The sequence below is a fragment of the Microtus oregoni genome, unplaced genomic scaffold, assembly GCF_018167655.1.
Source record: "Microtus oregoni isolate MIOR12 unplaced genomic scaffold, Mior012 000036F_ref0000092, whole genome shotgun sequence".
NCBI classification, from domain to species: Eukaryota; Metazoa; Chordata; class Mammalia; order Rodentia; family Cricetidae; genus Microtus; species Microtus oregoni.
The window spans coordinates 18,308,672-18,325,513 of NW_024543095.1; the positions used below are offsets into that span (position 1 = coordinate 18,308,672).

General features: G+C 41.5%; 1 protein-coding gene across 1 annotated transcript; it reads right to left on the reverse strand.

The window, feature by feature from the left end:
* Positions 1–357: 357 nt before the first annotated feature.
* Calm2 (calmodulin 2) lies at positions 358–13,267 on the reverse strand. The gene is made up of 6 exons (XM_041631058.1): positions 13,138–13,267; positions 8,440–8,470; positions 2,597–2,740; positions 2,407–2,513; positions 1,773–1,908; positions 358–994 (listed from the first exon to the last, which is right to left on the reverse strand). Exons 1-6 carry the CDS (start codon positions 13,138–13,140, stop codon positions 966–968), a joined length of 450 nt encoding a protein of 149 aa, XP_041486992.1. The 5' UTR covers positions 13,141–13,267; the 3' UTR covers positions 358–965.
* Between the last annotated feature and the right edge of the window lie 3,575 nt (positions 13,268–16,842).

Sequence of the window (16,842 nt, forward strand, 5' to 3'; positions counted from 1 at the left end):
CACTCACACAAATCCAAAACTTTTAAATTAAAAAAGATGGTAAACACTAAATATGTGCATATGCCAATTCCTTACAAAAGGAATTTTTTCTTTTTTCTTCTCGGAAACAAGTCTCACTGTGGAGACCGGGCTGGTCCCTGAATTCTTAGACCCACCTGCCTCTGCCTCCCAAGTGCTGGAATTAAAGGAGGTGCCACCACACCAGGCCATAATCTTTCTAAGAGCAAGGCAGAGAGGCATTTTCTAGCGAATCCATCTCAAAAGACAGATGAATTATACCAAGGAGAAAGCAATTCCACAGTTGTCCCAGAATTATTACACCAACAGGCATTAAATCACTCAGATTCAGAGCAACAATTGGGTAAATTGTCATTTTTTTTTATTGGAAAACAAATATACAACTTGGAATGGATTTGAGGCAAATTGTGCCATAAGCAGATTTTTAAGTGGCTAAACAAAGTTTAAAAAGCAAGTAACAATAAAAGAAAATGTTTCTGGTACAATACCAGCAGTACAAAAAAATAGTGTACGAGTACCTGGATAAAACACCCGTTTTGCAATAGTGCAACTTTGAAGAACATATTGTTGACTGTCCACAGTCCACGCAGAGTTACAACTCCACACTTCAACAATAACATGCTGACAGTTCCTAAAAACTACTTTAAAAAGGCATAACCCAGATGTTCCCTCATTTGACCAACTCCATCTAAGTTTAGATGTGCAGAAGGGCTTGGATATATCCAGAGTAAGCCACATGCAACATGTTACTTGATCAATTTTCTAAAATAAGGTTTAAGGACAATGACAGAAGATAAGGGAAGAAAACATGGAGGAATGAAATCCTAATTACTATACATGCATATTTTTTGACAGTAGGGGGAAACCTTTTACAGATAAGTTACAAACAAAGAAAAGGCAAATAAACAATTTTGTACAAGAAATTTAACACATTCTGTACAATGTCTTCACTTTGCTGTCATCATTTGTACAAACTCTGAAAAAATAAGAAACACAAAATTATGAGTCAAAGACAAAGGACATAAGAAATCATAACTACTAAACTCTGCGTTTTCTACTCCTTTTCTGGAAACACAGAAACAAGAAAGGCAGTTTGTGGCCAAAGTTGGAACTTCATAAATCACTGTATTTGGGATCCTTAAACACGAGACCATTGCCATTAGGCCTATAGACAGAGCTCACTGGTGGAATGCTTGTCCAGAACCTTGGCTTGGTTTAGACGTGAATTTTGTATCTGCTGGGTTAGCAGTCAATACTGTAACTATTTTATAAAGTTACGTTTTATGCGACTTACAACTGTTATGAAAAATGCAAGTGAAAAAGTGAAATGTAAGATTAATTCCCTAGAGTCCATGTCTAAAGCTGCACTCCCTAAAATGGGCGTCCTCAAGTTCCAAGTGGCCAAAGATACTTTTGAATTCAGACACTTTCAGACAGGAGTCAGAAAGAAAAAAAAGAATCTAGTCAGATACAAAGTCTATTAATTTTATTTTAGGGAATCCACAGTAAAATTTGAAACTTTCCAAATTATCCCTCTACCTTCTAAAGAAACTGCACAGTTCCAGTCCATTTCCTAGGTGCAGGTGTAGAACTGACACTCTGAGTTCTCAGGTGAGTGATGTAGTCTTGTTGGCAAGTATTATAAATGATACAAATTTAGTGAAAACTATTTTAGCACCCAAATTTTGGGAGGTTAAGATTTTTAGCTATGTAACACCTCCAGCAATCTCAAGTATGGAGCAATTGTGACTCACCTTCATAGTTTACCTGCCCGTCACCATCAATATCTGCTTCCCTGATCATTTCATCAACCTCTTCATCTGTCAGCTTCTCTCCAAGGTTTGTCATCACGTGACGAAGCTCTGCTGCACTGATATAGCCATTGCCGTCCTACAAAAACGTAGGAATAAATGTCTGAGTGATATTTGAATTGCAGTATTAACCAACGATTTCATTTTTGAAAAATCACATAAATTGGGGGTGGTCGTGGTGCATGCCTTTAATCCCAGCATTCAGGAGGCAAAGGCTGGTGGATCTTTGTGAGTTCAAGGCCAGCCTGATCTACAAAGCAAGTTAGTTCTAGGCCAGTCAGGACTACAGAGAAACCCTATTTGAGGGTGGGGGAAGGTAGACTATTCACATAAAGTGAAGAGAATCCATGCTTGGTTGGTCTATAAATGTCATTAAGAAGGATGTCCCTATAATCCAAAGGCACATAATGTATCCTTTGCAAGGAGAGTCGTGACTTGGAAACCCAAATTCACACTCAATTCTTAAGAGCCTGACACTTCTGTTGGCTGAAGTCATCAGAAAAGCCATCTTCAAAGAATACATGTAGGTCCCATTAGCTCCATTTCATTCTCTCCACATTCATTCCTTGAACTTTACCTTATCAAACACGCGGAATGCTTCTCTAATTTCCTCTTCACTGTCTGTATCTTTCATTTTTCTTGCCATCATTGTCAAAAATTCAGGGAAGTCAATTGTGCCATTACCTGAAAATCATTTGTACAAACATGAACTAGAATGTCAACACCTCTGCAACGCACCTTCCACACCCCCTCAATTGAAGACTTACCATCTGCATCTACTTCATTAATCATGTCCTGTAGCTCTGCTTCTGTGGGGTTCTGTCCAAGAGACCTCATCACAGTCCCCAGCTCCTTTGTTGTTATAGTCCCATCACCGTCCTTGTCAAATAGTGAAAAGGCTTCTTTGAATTCTGTCAGAAAGACCAAAAAATCCAAACATACAGATTAAAAAAAACACTTCCCCATAAGATGTACTAACTCATCAGGTGGTGGTGGCGGTGGCGCACGCCTTTAATCCCAGCACTGGGGAGGCAGAAGCAGGGGGATCTGAGTTTGAGGTCAGCCTGGACTACAAATCAAGTTCCAGGACAGCCAAGGCTACACAGAGAAACCCTGTCTCAAAAAAGTACTAACTCTTCAGAAAAGAAAAAATATACAGCATTTCAAATGAAGCTTTGATTCCTAACAAGTCAGGTGGAAATACCTTGTGATAATCTGTCAAAAATCTTTGGTCAAACAAACCACTGTGTTCACGTTGAGCTACCAGAGATTTAAAAATCTCAGGAAATTCAATATACAGACAGATGTTTAGAGGTCTGATGTGGGAGTGTCATATATCAATCTGTTGATTTCATTGGTTAAGCAATAAAGAAACTGCTTGGCCCTCATAGGTTAAAATATAGGTGGGTGGAGTAAACAGAACAGAATGCTGGGAGAAAGATGCTGAGTCAGGGAGTCGCCATGGTTCTCCCACTCCAGACAGATGCAGGTTAAGATCATTCCTGGTAAGCCAGCTCATGGGCTACATACATTATTAGAAATGGGCTAGTCCAGGTGCGAGAGTTAGCCGAGAAAAGGCTAGATATAATGGGCCAAGCGGTGTTTAAAAGAATACAGTTTCCGTGTAATTATTTCGGGTAAAGCTAGCCAGGTGGCGGGACACAGCCCGCCGCTCCGTATTTCAACAGAGGTCACTTCAAAGGTTAAAGCTATGTCTAAAATCAATGGAAGTGTTTAAAAAAATGGTATCAATGCTTGTCTATCTCTGCCCCGATTTATACTTTCTAATAGACACACCTACATGTCCACTATATGTCCACTGACATACATGTTCATGAATATAAAATTTCAAATTTTATAATCATTTTCTCTTTAAATTCAAAGCAAGAACATCTAAAACAATGAACTGGGTCAGTTTTCTAGCAGCAAGAAAGGCCTACCATCCAACAATGTTAGTAATGAGTCGAATGGGGCTGGGGAGATGGCTCAGTGGGTAAGAGCCCTACCTGCTTTTCCAGGACCCAGTTCAATCCCCAGCACCCACATGGCAACTCACAACTGTCTGTAACTCCAGTTCCAGGGGACCTGACACCCTTATAGACAATAAAGGTAGGTCAAACACCAATGCACACAAAATAAAAATAAATTATAAAAAAAATGAGCCAATCAAGCTATTAAAGTCCACTTCAATTTAAGTGGAGTACTGGAGAACAGAGGCGACTTTGAATAGAACTTCAAGCTTATAAAAGTGAAATTCTTCATTCAAAGACTTTAAGGTCATGAAGTTGTTATAATTATGTTCCTTCTAAATCAAATATTTCAGGAAAGATGTCGAACAGCAATTTTATCTTCTGGTGGGAAATTATAGTACTCCCAAGGTCATACCAATGGATACTAAAAAAAGCCACTCCTCTACAAGTCAGGTATTTTCTAAGTACATTAAACTCTGCTCCATGAAGATGTGTATCTGGCATGTTTAAGAGATGGCACAGTGCAATGCTTGTCTATTTCTGTCCCAATTTGTACTTTCCAATTCTAGTTCACACATCTCTAGACACACCTCTATCTCCACTGACTGTCCACGGACACACATGGTCACTTTAAGCTGGAGCAGCACTACTCACACCCACGCCTCTCAATCAGCCCATTACTGACAGTACTTGCAGCACAAATGCACCAACTGAACTTCAACCAGCTTAACATCCATCCAAATGAGACCACTCATCCAACTGAGAGGTCAAAGTTCAAAACTCTCTTGGCTTCCAGAAGAGCATTTTGATTTTTTTCCCACCCTACATTAACAAGGCTCAGGTTTTTGTCTCATTTTATGGTCAAATGCTACCAGCCTTATCCTTTTACTCCCTGGTCATTTCATCTATGCCCACTTACAGCAAAGACCTGCATCTAACTCACCTTTCTGACTGCCCAATAAAACAGCTTCCCCTTGGCTAACAAGATATGTAATAAATAAATCCTATCTATAATCCTCAGCAACTCCAGGGAAGTCGCTTCAATTGAAGCCTATAAATAAGTTGTATTAAATGCTACTCATTCTTTTTTCCTCTTCTGTAACTAGTATTTTGGTTCAAAGTTCCACTCATCTTTTGCTTATACTATTAAAATGCTTAATTGGGTTCTTTTCTGAAAATTACCCACAACTACCAGATACTATAACCTTTTTGGAAAGGCAAGTTACTTTCTTCAGCATAGAACAATTGTTCAGCTTCTTATTTAGATTAGGCATCGCTGACTTCTTTGTACTCTAGTGAGTCTCTCCAAGCAGACACTTCTAGTTCATTTAAATATTACTGTTTCCTGAGGAACCCATCTACTATCAATCAGGGCTTAGGAACTGACTGCAATAATTGAGTAATTGTACACAGCACCAACCTAGATCAGCCTAATTACTAAACAAATCAAGGTGTTCCCTACCTACAAACAGGATTTGGTAAAGACTAATTCACTAAATTTACACACTTTTTAAAGTTCTAAGTGCCTTTTCACAAATAATCAGTGTAGGCACAAACTATCACCTACTTAAAGAGTTCAATATTTAGAATTATGTATTTATTTATATTACATTTTGTACATACATCTGGCTATGAAAATCAGTAAGTGCATAAATTCCCAGTGTTTAAGATGGAACAACCAAGCTATTGTTATATGGTTTAACTAAGCTAAATTGTAGGAAACAGCTTAAGTTTAGGTATTCTAAATCTCAAAGGTTTAAAATATCCATAAAATACCCCACAGTGGTTGTGTACCTATAATCCCAGCACTGGGGAGGCAGGAGAATCATGCACTAGAGACCAGCCTGGGCCCTTTCTCAAACAAAATTGATTATCCATGCTATACCTGCTATTTACAAATATAATAAAGGAACTAAGGACATTATTTAAAGGCCAAATTTATAGTCATACATTAAAGGCTCTCCATTCTTTTTTTTGGATAGGGTTTTTGTGTAGCTTTGGCTGTCCTAGAACTCACTCTGGAATAACACCAGGCTAACATCACTAGAGACCCACCTGCCTCTGCCTCTGCCTCTGAGCGTTGTGACTAAAGGTGTGTGCTGCTGTCACCACCTTCTGTTGTTAATACTTGAAAGCTTTTTAAAAAAAATTTTCTGTGCATTGTTTTTTTTCCTGCATTCATATCTGTGTGAGGTGTTGGATTCCCTGAACTGTGGTTAGAGACAGCTGTTGCAATGTGAGTGCTAGGAATTAAACCCAGGTCCTCTGTGGAAGAGCAGCCAGTGCCCTCAATCACTGAGCCATCTCTCTCCAGCCTCAAGACTCTTATTTTTATGCTAGACTCAGAGATATGAACAACTCCTTTAAGATATATCTCAAAATATATATTTTATATTCCATCTGCTTTTACAGTTCACTTGATCTTCAAAACTAGCACAATCTGTACACTCATAGATGCATTTTAGTATAAGTATTAATTCCCATTAATGATAATAAATACAAATCCAGGAGCTAAAATGTGAGCATGCACTAAAAATACTGTCATAGCTATCTTCTATAGCACACCTTTATCATTATGTTAATTACTACTATAAATTGGATAAGAAAGTTATTTTAATCAAATCTGGACCTTGAAAGTCTAAGATTGAGGTAGATTTCATTTTTTAAAAAAGTACCTTTTCCTACCAGTCTTTCAAATGTAGAACAATGAAGTACAGACAGAGTTGTAACAAAATTAACTGGTTATTGATGTCATACTATGACTGGGTATTCTTTAATAAAGCAATATACACTGACTTGAGTAACTATTTCACCTGAACAAGTAGTTTTTTCTCTAGACCAAGTTATTTACTGTTAGAATTTCTAACCAAATCTGTAGTATTGACTATTACAGTATGAGGATTTAAAATAGCTTCATTTATTCATACAATGTTTCCTTGTATGTCCCCATCTGGTCAACATTTCTTTCTGGAAAGACAAGTGACTTAAGACTCCAAAATATTATTGTCCACCAGTAATCTACCAGTTATGAGGGGAAAAACAACAACTGTGCCTCTAAAGCAGACGGTGAACTTGAGGAGGAAGGGCCTCACTGGGATTGTAGGCAGTGTTCTGATTCCTTTTGGTGTCACAGCTTGGAGAATACAATTTATCCTTTCAAAAGCCATTTATTTAGTACTTAGCATATGGTAGGCACTGGGCTGTAAAAACCAGCCAGTTAGTCCACCTGCTCCTGGATTTATCTTTATAAAATTTTAGTTCCTCAATAAAACCAACTCAAAAGAATAAACTTAGAACATTCAAGAGGGGAAGGTAAAGGGTCATAGGATGCTAAAGACCAATCTGAATGATACAGTTAAACTGTCTCAAAAATCCAAGTGCTAGGGATGTAACTCAGTGCCAGAGCGCGTCACGGGTAGGCAGAAGGCCCCAGGCCCAACCCCCAGCACCAGAAGGAGAAAGCAAACTGCTGCTGAATTATTGGGAACATGGAAACAGTTAAATTAGATACAAATCTTATGAGGCCAAGCACAGTGGTGATGCCGATAATCCCTGCATTCAAGAGGCAGAATTAAATGAGTTCAAGTCCAGCCAATTCTTCCTGACAGGACCGACCTTGTTTTCAGAAACAGAAAGAACACAACTGGCAAACTTCCACAACATTTCAGAATTAGCCAGTCATCTCAAAATATCAGAATAAAACCAGTTAAGTATTACAGCATAAAGACAATGGGTTGTATGCATTAAATTCATTTACTCCTTTCAAAAGGTTCATCTCAATAAATGTCAGGCTTTTAAAGCCAAAATTCAAATTACTACAGTGGCATTTGTAAAAGCTAAGAGTTAGAAAATCTGAAAAGGAACCAGAATACTAGTGATATTTGTTAAGTGTTTCTCTAGGGAAAAGGTTACTCACCAATCTATTATACAGACTGAATATTGTGTATCTGAAATGCTTGGGACCAGAAATGTTTCCAATTGCAAAGTATTTCCTGTGTCATATACACCTTTATACAAACTAGAAGTCCCTTTTTATACAGTGTCTTGTCATTCTGACCACAACCCATCTGTGGATGAGGTAGAATGCACAACCTTTTATTAATCATGGCATGTTAGCACTCAAGTTTTGGATTTTGGAGAACCAGTCTTGTAGACATAAGGGGCTGCTTAATCTGTATTTAACCCAAATATAAAACACCAACTAATTTAAAGTCCGTGTAAATTCAATGTTCATTTTTCCTGACTATATTTCAATGTAATTTAGTTACTGTATATACAGCACTCCCCCCCTTGTATGGTAACTGACTTGAAGTTTCATGCCTGTTGGGTGATAGTAAACAACAACACAAAAAATAAGAAAATCCACCACCAGCAGCTGGTATCTATTCTCATTCTCTCTCTCTCTCCCTCTCTCCCTCCCTCCCTACACACACACACACACACACACACACACACACACACACACACACACTTATAGTCACACCTAACAAAGGAGGGCTAATTATTGTATTTACAATACATTCAATTTATCACCATTCATGACATATATCAAAGTCAATTATTTCATCTAAGTATCTTGAGTTTTGTTATTCAATTTATAATAAACCCCAAAGGATATAATTCACCAGGGTATTTCTTACCTGCAATCTGCTCTTCAGTCAGTTGGTCAGCCTACCAAGAGATCAGAAAGGTAGGTTAATGACTTACGAGTATGTAAATTAGCAACTACAGCAACAAGTTTTAAATCTTTCAAGGTTCATTCAGTTCAATGATCCCTAGAACACAATGGGTAGGCACAATGTGTACACATTGGTTTTATATTCATAGCTGAACAAGTCTGACTCCAAGATTATGCCAGATATCTCAGAATGATTTGAAACTTAAAAATTTAAACACAAAAATATATCTAGAAATATTAGATCATTTAGCATTCTTATTTTAAACAATAAAATCCTACAAAACCAGTCTCCTTTTTCAATTAGATTACCCTTTGGGCAGGAGGGAAAGACAGGGTTTCTTATGTATCCCTGGGTGTCCTGGAACTAGCTCAGTAGACCAGGCTGGCCTCGAACTTAAGAAATCCACTGGTCTCTGCCTCCAGGGTCCTGGGATTAAAGGCATGTGCCACCACCTAGCATAGACTACCCAAATTTAAACTAACCTCCCATGCCAGCTTTTAAAAATCAAATTATTAAAAACTGCCATTCAATGACTTAAGAATGTCAAACTGGAAAGTCACTACCATAAATGGTTAAACACAACCCTGACACAAAAGTGATTTCCCAAACCTAATGGAGCAGAGGGGTGAGAAGCACCACCACCACTTTTACTACTCCCCTGACTGGCAGGCAAGTGCAAAGATTCTAAACAAAACACACAGGTTTCTTGTTACAGCCTCCACCTGTAAATACTCTCATCTGTGCACACATCTAACACCTAGTATGTGGTCCTCTGCTAATTTAAAATCCCACACCAAGAAGCCAGGCAATGGTGCACATGACTCTCACTGCTTGAGATGCTTGTACTCTATCTCTTGAGTCCAGGCCAGCCTGGTCTACATAGAAAGTTCCAGGACAGCAAGAGCAGCGGAGTGGGGGTGGGGGGTGGATCAGTATCAAAAATAAAATCCCTACCAACATGGGGTTAAATGTACCATGATTACTCCATTATCTTGTTAAGGGAAGAAAAACAGCCTGCTCCCTCATGTTTTAAGTGAACAGATCCCTGGGGAAGGGTTGAACCTTTATATGGAATGACCTCACATATTTCTCTAGTGAACAGCATAAGGATTTGAAAGGGAATCCAAAAGATAATTTTCTTTCTCAACAATTTTGATTCATGGCACCATGGTCATTAGTTGAAGGCCAGTCCAGGCTACTCAGCAAGATCATAATTTAAAAAGCAACATTCAATTTAAGCACAATATAAATTGAATTAATTTATTTCTCTTTGAAAAAAAACAAAACAAAAAAGGGCTAGGGATGTAGGCTCATCACTACAGTGTTTGCCAAACACGTTAGGTCCTGGGTTCAGTTCCTAGTATTAAGGAGAGAAAAAAAAAGGGGGGGGTGGTGGGTCAAGGAGCTAGGTGACTTAAAATTGAAATGTCAAGTGTACAAGATCCTAAGATAAAAAATGTATTTTCCCTAAGTACCAATCCTCGAGCACCCCGTTACTTGAAGCAAAGAAAATCTACTTGCACAAACTAAAACCAAAAGGCACAAGCAGCACCCTACAAACAAACGAGGCTAGTGAAATCAACTGAAATTATTTTAAGCCTAAAAATGTTAAGCTTAACTGTGTAGCAGGCACCGTAGTGTGTGGAAATCGGAAGGAATGTATGCTATGAATTAGTGCAGGAAAGCAGCCAGTGACAACGTGGATTTCATTTGCAATAGGTTGGGTCAAAAGACACTAACAGTAAGTCAATCTTCTAAGAGTCTTAAGTTGGCTTACAAACTCAAAATTTAATGCCCCCAAACAGTCCAGTTCGGTTCTCCCTGTCTCCTAGCAAACATAATCTTAGGACCTGGCACAAATACCACCTTCATGGAATGAATCAGGCACACAGAAACTAAGTTTTTCAGACAACTTGAAAACCTCTCAACTTTGCTTCCAAGGTTTCATGAAAAGTCTTTCTTGAGTTTAAGGTTTTAACATAAACTTCACCAGTAAGTTCTAGAATTTTTATTCCTTTTAAATTTTATTCCTAAAATCAAGAGCTTAGAACTATCTGGCACTCAATTTTTCCAACTTCTCTTCCGTCTATGGAGAGTGCCATTTTCTTAGAACCAAAATTAGACTTTTGGGAAAATACCAGCTCATTAGCATGTGTTTATCTCAATAAGGTGAAGACTATTCACCAGAGAGATGACTCTCTGGTCCTAACTCTCTTACTTCTGCAACCACTGATGTAATCCCTCCTGCTGTTCTCGTCGTCGTTCCAGAGATTTCCAATATACTTTCTGGTCCCACCCCAACCTACTGAACTAGATCCTGCATTTTGGGTCACCAGTGTAGATCTTTATCAGGAAATCCATCTGCATTTTAAAGTCACCTGAACTCAATGCATTGGTACACGTTCTAAATAGCATTCAAAAAGGCTGAAGTGATTTGAAATTTTTTAAAAAATATCTGGCATAATTATCTGAATAAATTTATGATTCCATGGACTTTAAAGTGAACACAAATGCTGCATCTTCATTCTGTTCATTTCCTCAAATTCTACTTATGTACACAACAAATGCTTCATATATTTTCTTCAGTTATAGGAATTATTCATTACCTGACATCAAAACCAGTCTAAGTTATTTCTGTAGGAAAAAAAAGGTCTTTATTCTGACAGATGGCACTAAAAGAGAAACCAATGGAACCAACTTCACAAAAACTAGGATCTTTACTGAAATCCTAAATTCTAGCTGAAGCTAGACATTTCTATATTATAATGGAGCCAAAACAAATTCTTCTATTTTCGGCTTAGTGGAACAACTTAAATACACTCAAAATATTTTCTACCTCGTCACATCTTTTATCACCCTGACCTCAATAAAACATATTCCTTCCAATAAAAAAAATTTCAATAAAAATACATTAACTACGTGTAACTCAAGAGCTTTGTAACCAATTCTATATACACTGTCCCAATAGTATAATTTTTCTCTTTATCAGAGTCCTCAATCTGTGTCTTATAAATTATGAAGTAGTCAGAACAATTGTTAATTTAACAGAAACCCTCAATGCATCAATGATGCATTTAACTATTAAAAACTTACTGAGGAAAAGGACCAGTGTAAGATATAAATTATAGTTTTCCAATAAAATTTTAAATTATATCTTGCTAACTTAAATAAAATCAACAATTCGCAGTGTTGTTACATGCCTATAATCCACATCCTATTTCGCCTTACAGAGAACAAACTCAGCCAGCATATAAAATTCAGAAGTTATATATCAAAACACAAAGAATTCACCAAACTTAAATGCTAGCTCTCTCCAAGGTGAACTCTCCCCACACCCAAACAGGTTTCAGTTGGCAGGAATCCCCAACTAGTGTTTAAGATGTCACCTTGCCTCCTGGACACACCCATTGCTGTAACCACTTGGCTGAGGGAGTAAAATAAGTATTGCAAATTATCGCCTTCGTTAATTTTTTTTTACAGGAAACAGGAGGTTCCAGCATTATTTTTTTAAATCCTTTCTAAAATCGGCTGCTTTCCTGTATACTCTTTTACTGTATTACCGTAGAAAAGAACTAAGATCGGACGGCAACTTCGACACCGAAACACCAGTCGTTTTCAAGGAACGCCGCGTGTGGTCGAGGTGAACAGGAGTGCACCTGAGCACTCAAGAATTTAGCGACTCGCCCCTTAAATTGCTACTTTAACACTTTCACCAGCTTGCTTTGGCTGTAGGCGGAAAACGCCTTGGAGCCCCTAACTGAAGTTGGTTGCTTTTGCTTTACGAGCTGTGTTATTTGGAGAGGGCGCCCGACTTTCGGGCGAAAAGCTGGTTTTCTTCGTCGATAAACTAAAAAATAGTAAAATACTAAAAAAAAATTTAAAAAAAAAAACATCGTCTGGTGCTGGAAGACAGCACCAGATGGAGTAGAACAAGCAGCACTGCGGGCGGGAAGGGGGGGGGGATGGGGGAAAGCTGCAGGGCCCCCCTCCCCCGTCCATCCCCGCAGCGCCGCGGGCCGCCCAGATCTCCGCAGTCCTGCAGGTGCCAGCGCAGCAGCTGGGGCGCGAGCCGAGCCGGGCGGCGGCTCCCGGCTCCGCGCGCCCGTCCTCCCCCCGGCTCCCCAAGGCTGCTCCCCGCACGGGCTCGACCCACACAGCTCGCCCCCGGCCGGGCTCGCTTCTCCTCGCGGGGGCTGCGGGCTAACGGCGCCCGCTCGCCCCGGGGCCCCGCGCGCTCCCCTCCCGCCCTCCCCCACCCTCGACGCATGGCGGCCGGGCGGACAAAGGCGCTTCCTGGCGCCCGCGCTCGGTGGTGGCCGTTGGCGGTTTGAATCCCGGGCCCCCGGGGCTGACCTTTCGAGCAGTGGTTAGCAGCTACGCGCCCGCACGCTCTCTCCGCGGACCACACCGCCACGCACTCCCCTCCCCCCCGATCGAGCCTCCCCAGTCAAGCTCCGCAGCGGTCCCCCGACTCAGGAAACCCGGGAGACCCCGAGCGGGGGACACCTGCGACATAACCGCCGCAGCGGCCCCCTGGCCTCTTTTGCGCCATCCGTCTGGCGAAGTCGGCTCCTCGAGGGTGTCAGGAAGGGAAGGTCCCCTCTCTAGTCCATCGGCTTCAGCATCTTTTCCCCACCGGCAGCTCGGCTACGCACTCACCATGCTGCAAGGGCTACGGGTTTCCGAGACGCGACCACACAACCACTCAGCTCGCTCGCTCCGCTCGGACTAATTCTCCGCCTCTGCCCCCAGCTCCTCATAAACACCTCCCTCCGCCAGATCCCTCCGCCTCACGCCAGATAACGGAACATAGCGAACGAGTCCCGGCTAGCCCCCTCCCCCGCCCTCCCTCCCGGACTCTCCGGGAGACCCCCTTTCACCACAGTCGTTTGGCAGACCAGGCAAGAGAGAAAGGGGAGTAGGGGAACGGATGACGTAAGTGGGCTTCTTTGCCAGGCAAGCCGTTAGAAGGCCGGGGGAATGGCGCCTGGGAGGCGCTACTTTGCGGCGCGGAGGAGCACCGCGGCGGGAAGGGGTACTCCGATAGTCGTTGAGCTAGCTTCTGATTGGCTGGTTTGTACCTGCAATGCGTCACTTGCTCTCGCAGCCGGTGCTGCTTCTGCTGTTGCTGCTCCGGCCGCGCTGTCCTGGCAACTGCGCCAGGCGGCAGCGTGGCTCGCTCTGCGCTTGGCTGTAGGACCTTCCTCCACCCGGTCCTCCCAACCACAGGCACATACACACCTTCCCGCCACGCATGGAGGTGTCGACGAAAACAAGCTAAGCCAATAAATAAATAAAGCTGAGGGACACCCCCCCCCGCCCCGTAAAAGCCCACCAGGCGCCCAACTTCTCAGTGTTGCTGCGTCGTGAAAGCCGCTCATTTTCCGTTTCATGGTGGTGCAGATCCATGCAGCTCAGCTGACAGACTAATCCGAGAGGGGCTTCCGTTTATGCTTCCCCTTTGCTTTCCTTGCCCTGCGGTAATTTATTAGAAAGCCACTGAGACCCAGAGTATCTGAGAGCGCGTGCTGCGGGTCTCCCCAAGTAGCCCCTTTGAAATCAAAAGCCCAAAGTAGACAGTCCGGGGAAGGATGCAGGAAGTTGAAGAGGAAATAAGGGTCTAACACTCAAAATCCAGTGCCCAGAGAAGATTGATAGCTCAACCACGGCCCCAAAAGAATTCCGAAGATGGCGAAGTCAGAAAGAACTTCCCCCAAAAAACAAAAGCCCCACACATCCACGCAGACCCTCGAAACCTAAAGAACACAAATTTTTAAAAAGTCAAGCCACGACGAAAGCTGACCCACTGAACAGAAACCTGCCGTTGCAATCGTTTCCTATTCGGCAAGAACATTTCCATGCTAGCAGCTACCTGCACTCACTTTGAGAGCTTCAGTTGACTTTAACCTCCGTCACCCAAACTAAGTGTTCCCTCACACCTTTAAACATATTTTTAACCGAAGCCAGAGTTGGGCCCTCTTTCGATCACACAAATCAGACATTAAGTGGCCTTCTAATGAGCTTTGACAAACTTGAGACCCTTTCAAACGAATGCCCACTCAATGGAGGAAAGAAAACAACTCAGCTGTTTCTATTGTCCTTGCTAATGATATTGGAAGGAAGGAGAACTAATTAACCTTATCCTAAATGGAATAAAGTTCATTAAGTGAGACTATTACTTTAAAATGGGAACCTCTACTTAAGAACACTGCATTCTGGTAACTTCTAGGTTTTTCCAAGGTATGCCTCAGAGATTTGTCCCTGACTCCCCCTCAGATCTTCAGATAGAAGACCTACTAATGATTTTTTCCCTTCAGCTGACTCACTAAAAATATTCTCTCTTTACACAGCTCCCCATTAGCATGCAGTGATTTTACATAGGAAATTTTTAGTGGTGGGAAATTGAATGACAAAATGAATAATCGCCTTCTCTAGGGAAGAGATTTTTAAGAGGATTGGTGCATATTGTATAATAAGTCTAGTATACAGAAGTGGGCATAGAGAGGCATGGGGGTGCCCAGATGCTTGGTAGCAAGTATATAGGAATAATTAAAAAAAAAAGAATAAAGGAGTCAATGATGGTGGCACACATTTTTAATCCCAGCACTCAGGAGGCAGAGGTAGGTGGATCTCTGTGAGTTCAAGGTCAGCCTGGTCTACAGAGAGAGTTCCAGGACAGCAGAAACCCTGTATCAAATAATAGTAATAATGATAAATAATAGTAATAAAAATAATAATAGAAGATATAGGAGAGTTCTTTTAGGTTTTTAGGTAGATTTTGGTAAAACCTCTCCTTCATAACCTTCCTTGCCTCAAGAAGAGAAAGAAAATAAAGGGCAAGGGTTACATTTAAAGCCATTGCGGTTTATGTGTATCTGAGACTGTTCCAAGTCGATTTATTTATAGAGCACTTGTCTTCCGAAACATGACATAGAGCACTGCCTAACTCTGGCAGTAGCCGGCTGAGAAGTGAAGTCAGCGATGACCACCCTGTCAGCCTTGGCAGTATATTTTTTCTGTCTGGTTCCCATGGTGAGAATTTAAGAGTCCTCTACCATCGCTCATCTTGGGAAAAATGAGAATGTGCTTCCTCCCTCCACCTCTTCTTCCTCATTTGCAGAACTGAGATAACACAAGTCTTATCTTTGGACAGCTTCCTTCCAGTGGCTTCTCTCTTTTAGCCAACTTTGCTAGTGAACAAGGGCAGAGGGACAGTCACAATGACATTCTTGAATATAGGGTCTATGAGTTTCTCAACAAATGGAAAAATTTAAGTCCTAAATTTTCCAGGGCATTGATCATATACAACGACTCAACTTCTCTTTTTTGCATCTAGACTGTGTTCTAGGTATGTAACCTTGGAATAATTGGGAAGATAGGACACAAGTTATTTTCTTCTGTAGTTCAGAGACTAGGCGCCCTGGCTGGGAAAGTTAAGCTGATTTTTCTTTAACGAAGCAGGGTTGAGATGATGTATTTGCTAGCTTCCCGTCACTGTGTCAGAATCCCTCTCCAAAGGGAGAGAGAGCCACAGCTTCTGCTCTGAGGCTTCACAGTCACCTGGCTCTGTTGTTTCTGGGCCTCTGGTGCAGAGAAAATATCCTGGAAGCAGCAGGAGCCAGAGCAAAGCTACCCTTGGCAGCCAAGAAGCAAAGAGAATTTGCTTTTATGATCAAGCCACTCCCCCAAACCCATTAATCCATGAAGCCATGAATGAATTAATCTATTCCTGAGGTCAGAGCCCTTGTGGTACAGTCGCCGCCAAAAGGTCCCAACTCTGAGCAATGTTGCCTGTATACCAAGCCCTCCACATGTGAGTTGTTATAGAATATTTATGGTCCAATCCATATGGAGAGATGGCTCGGCAGTTAAGTATTTTAGCTGCTCTTTCAGAGGACAAGGGTTCAGTTCCCAGCCACCTACATTGGGCAGCTCACAACTGCCTGCAATTCCTACTCCAGAGAACCCTTTTCTGGCCATCACAGGCACAGACATTCATATTCATGCAAGAATACACACACACACACACACACACACACACACACACACTAAAAAGCCTAAATGCTAACAGAGAGGAATCCAGCCAGATCATATTTTGCTACTGCCTTCTCAGCTCAATGAGAGTTAAAGAGTATATGGAAGGAACTGACCCATCACATCACCCTGTAGGGTTCATGCTCACACACATAGGAAAGACTGAGGCCTTCATTGTTGACATCGGCATACTGTTATTATTGCTCATCAAAAAAAAGTCTTTGAAATATTAGTTTAGGGTGCCCTTCCAATAGGGTTGCTTAGAACCGATGGTTTTCTGGAAGTGTTGAATATTCAGTGCTAAATCCAGACACTTTCAGGAAAACTGGG

Bases quoted from the DNA above. Each gene is read 5' to 3' on its own strand.
- Calm2 (XM_041631058.1), bottom strand. The intron at 2,514-2,596 runs GTAAGTCTTCAA...AATGATTTTCAG, and splicing joins TAATGAAGTAGATGCAGATG to GTAATGGCACAATTGACTTC. The intron at 995-1,772 runs GTGAGTCACAAT...TTATTTTTTCAG, and splicing joins CGGGCAGGTAAACTATGAAG to AGTTTGTACAAATGATGACA.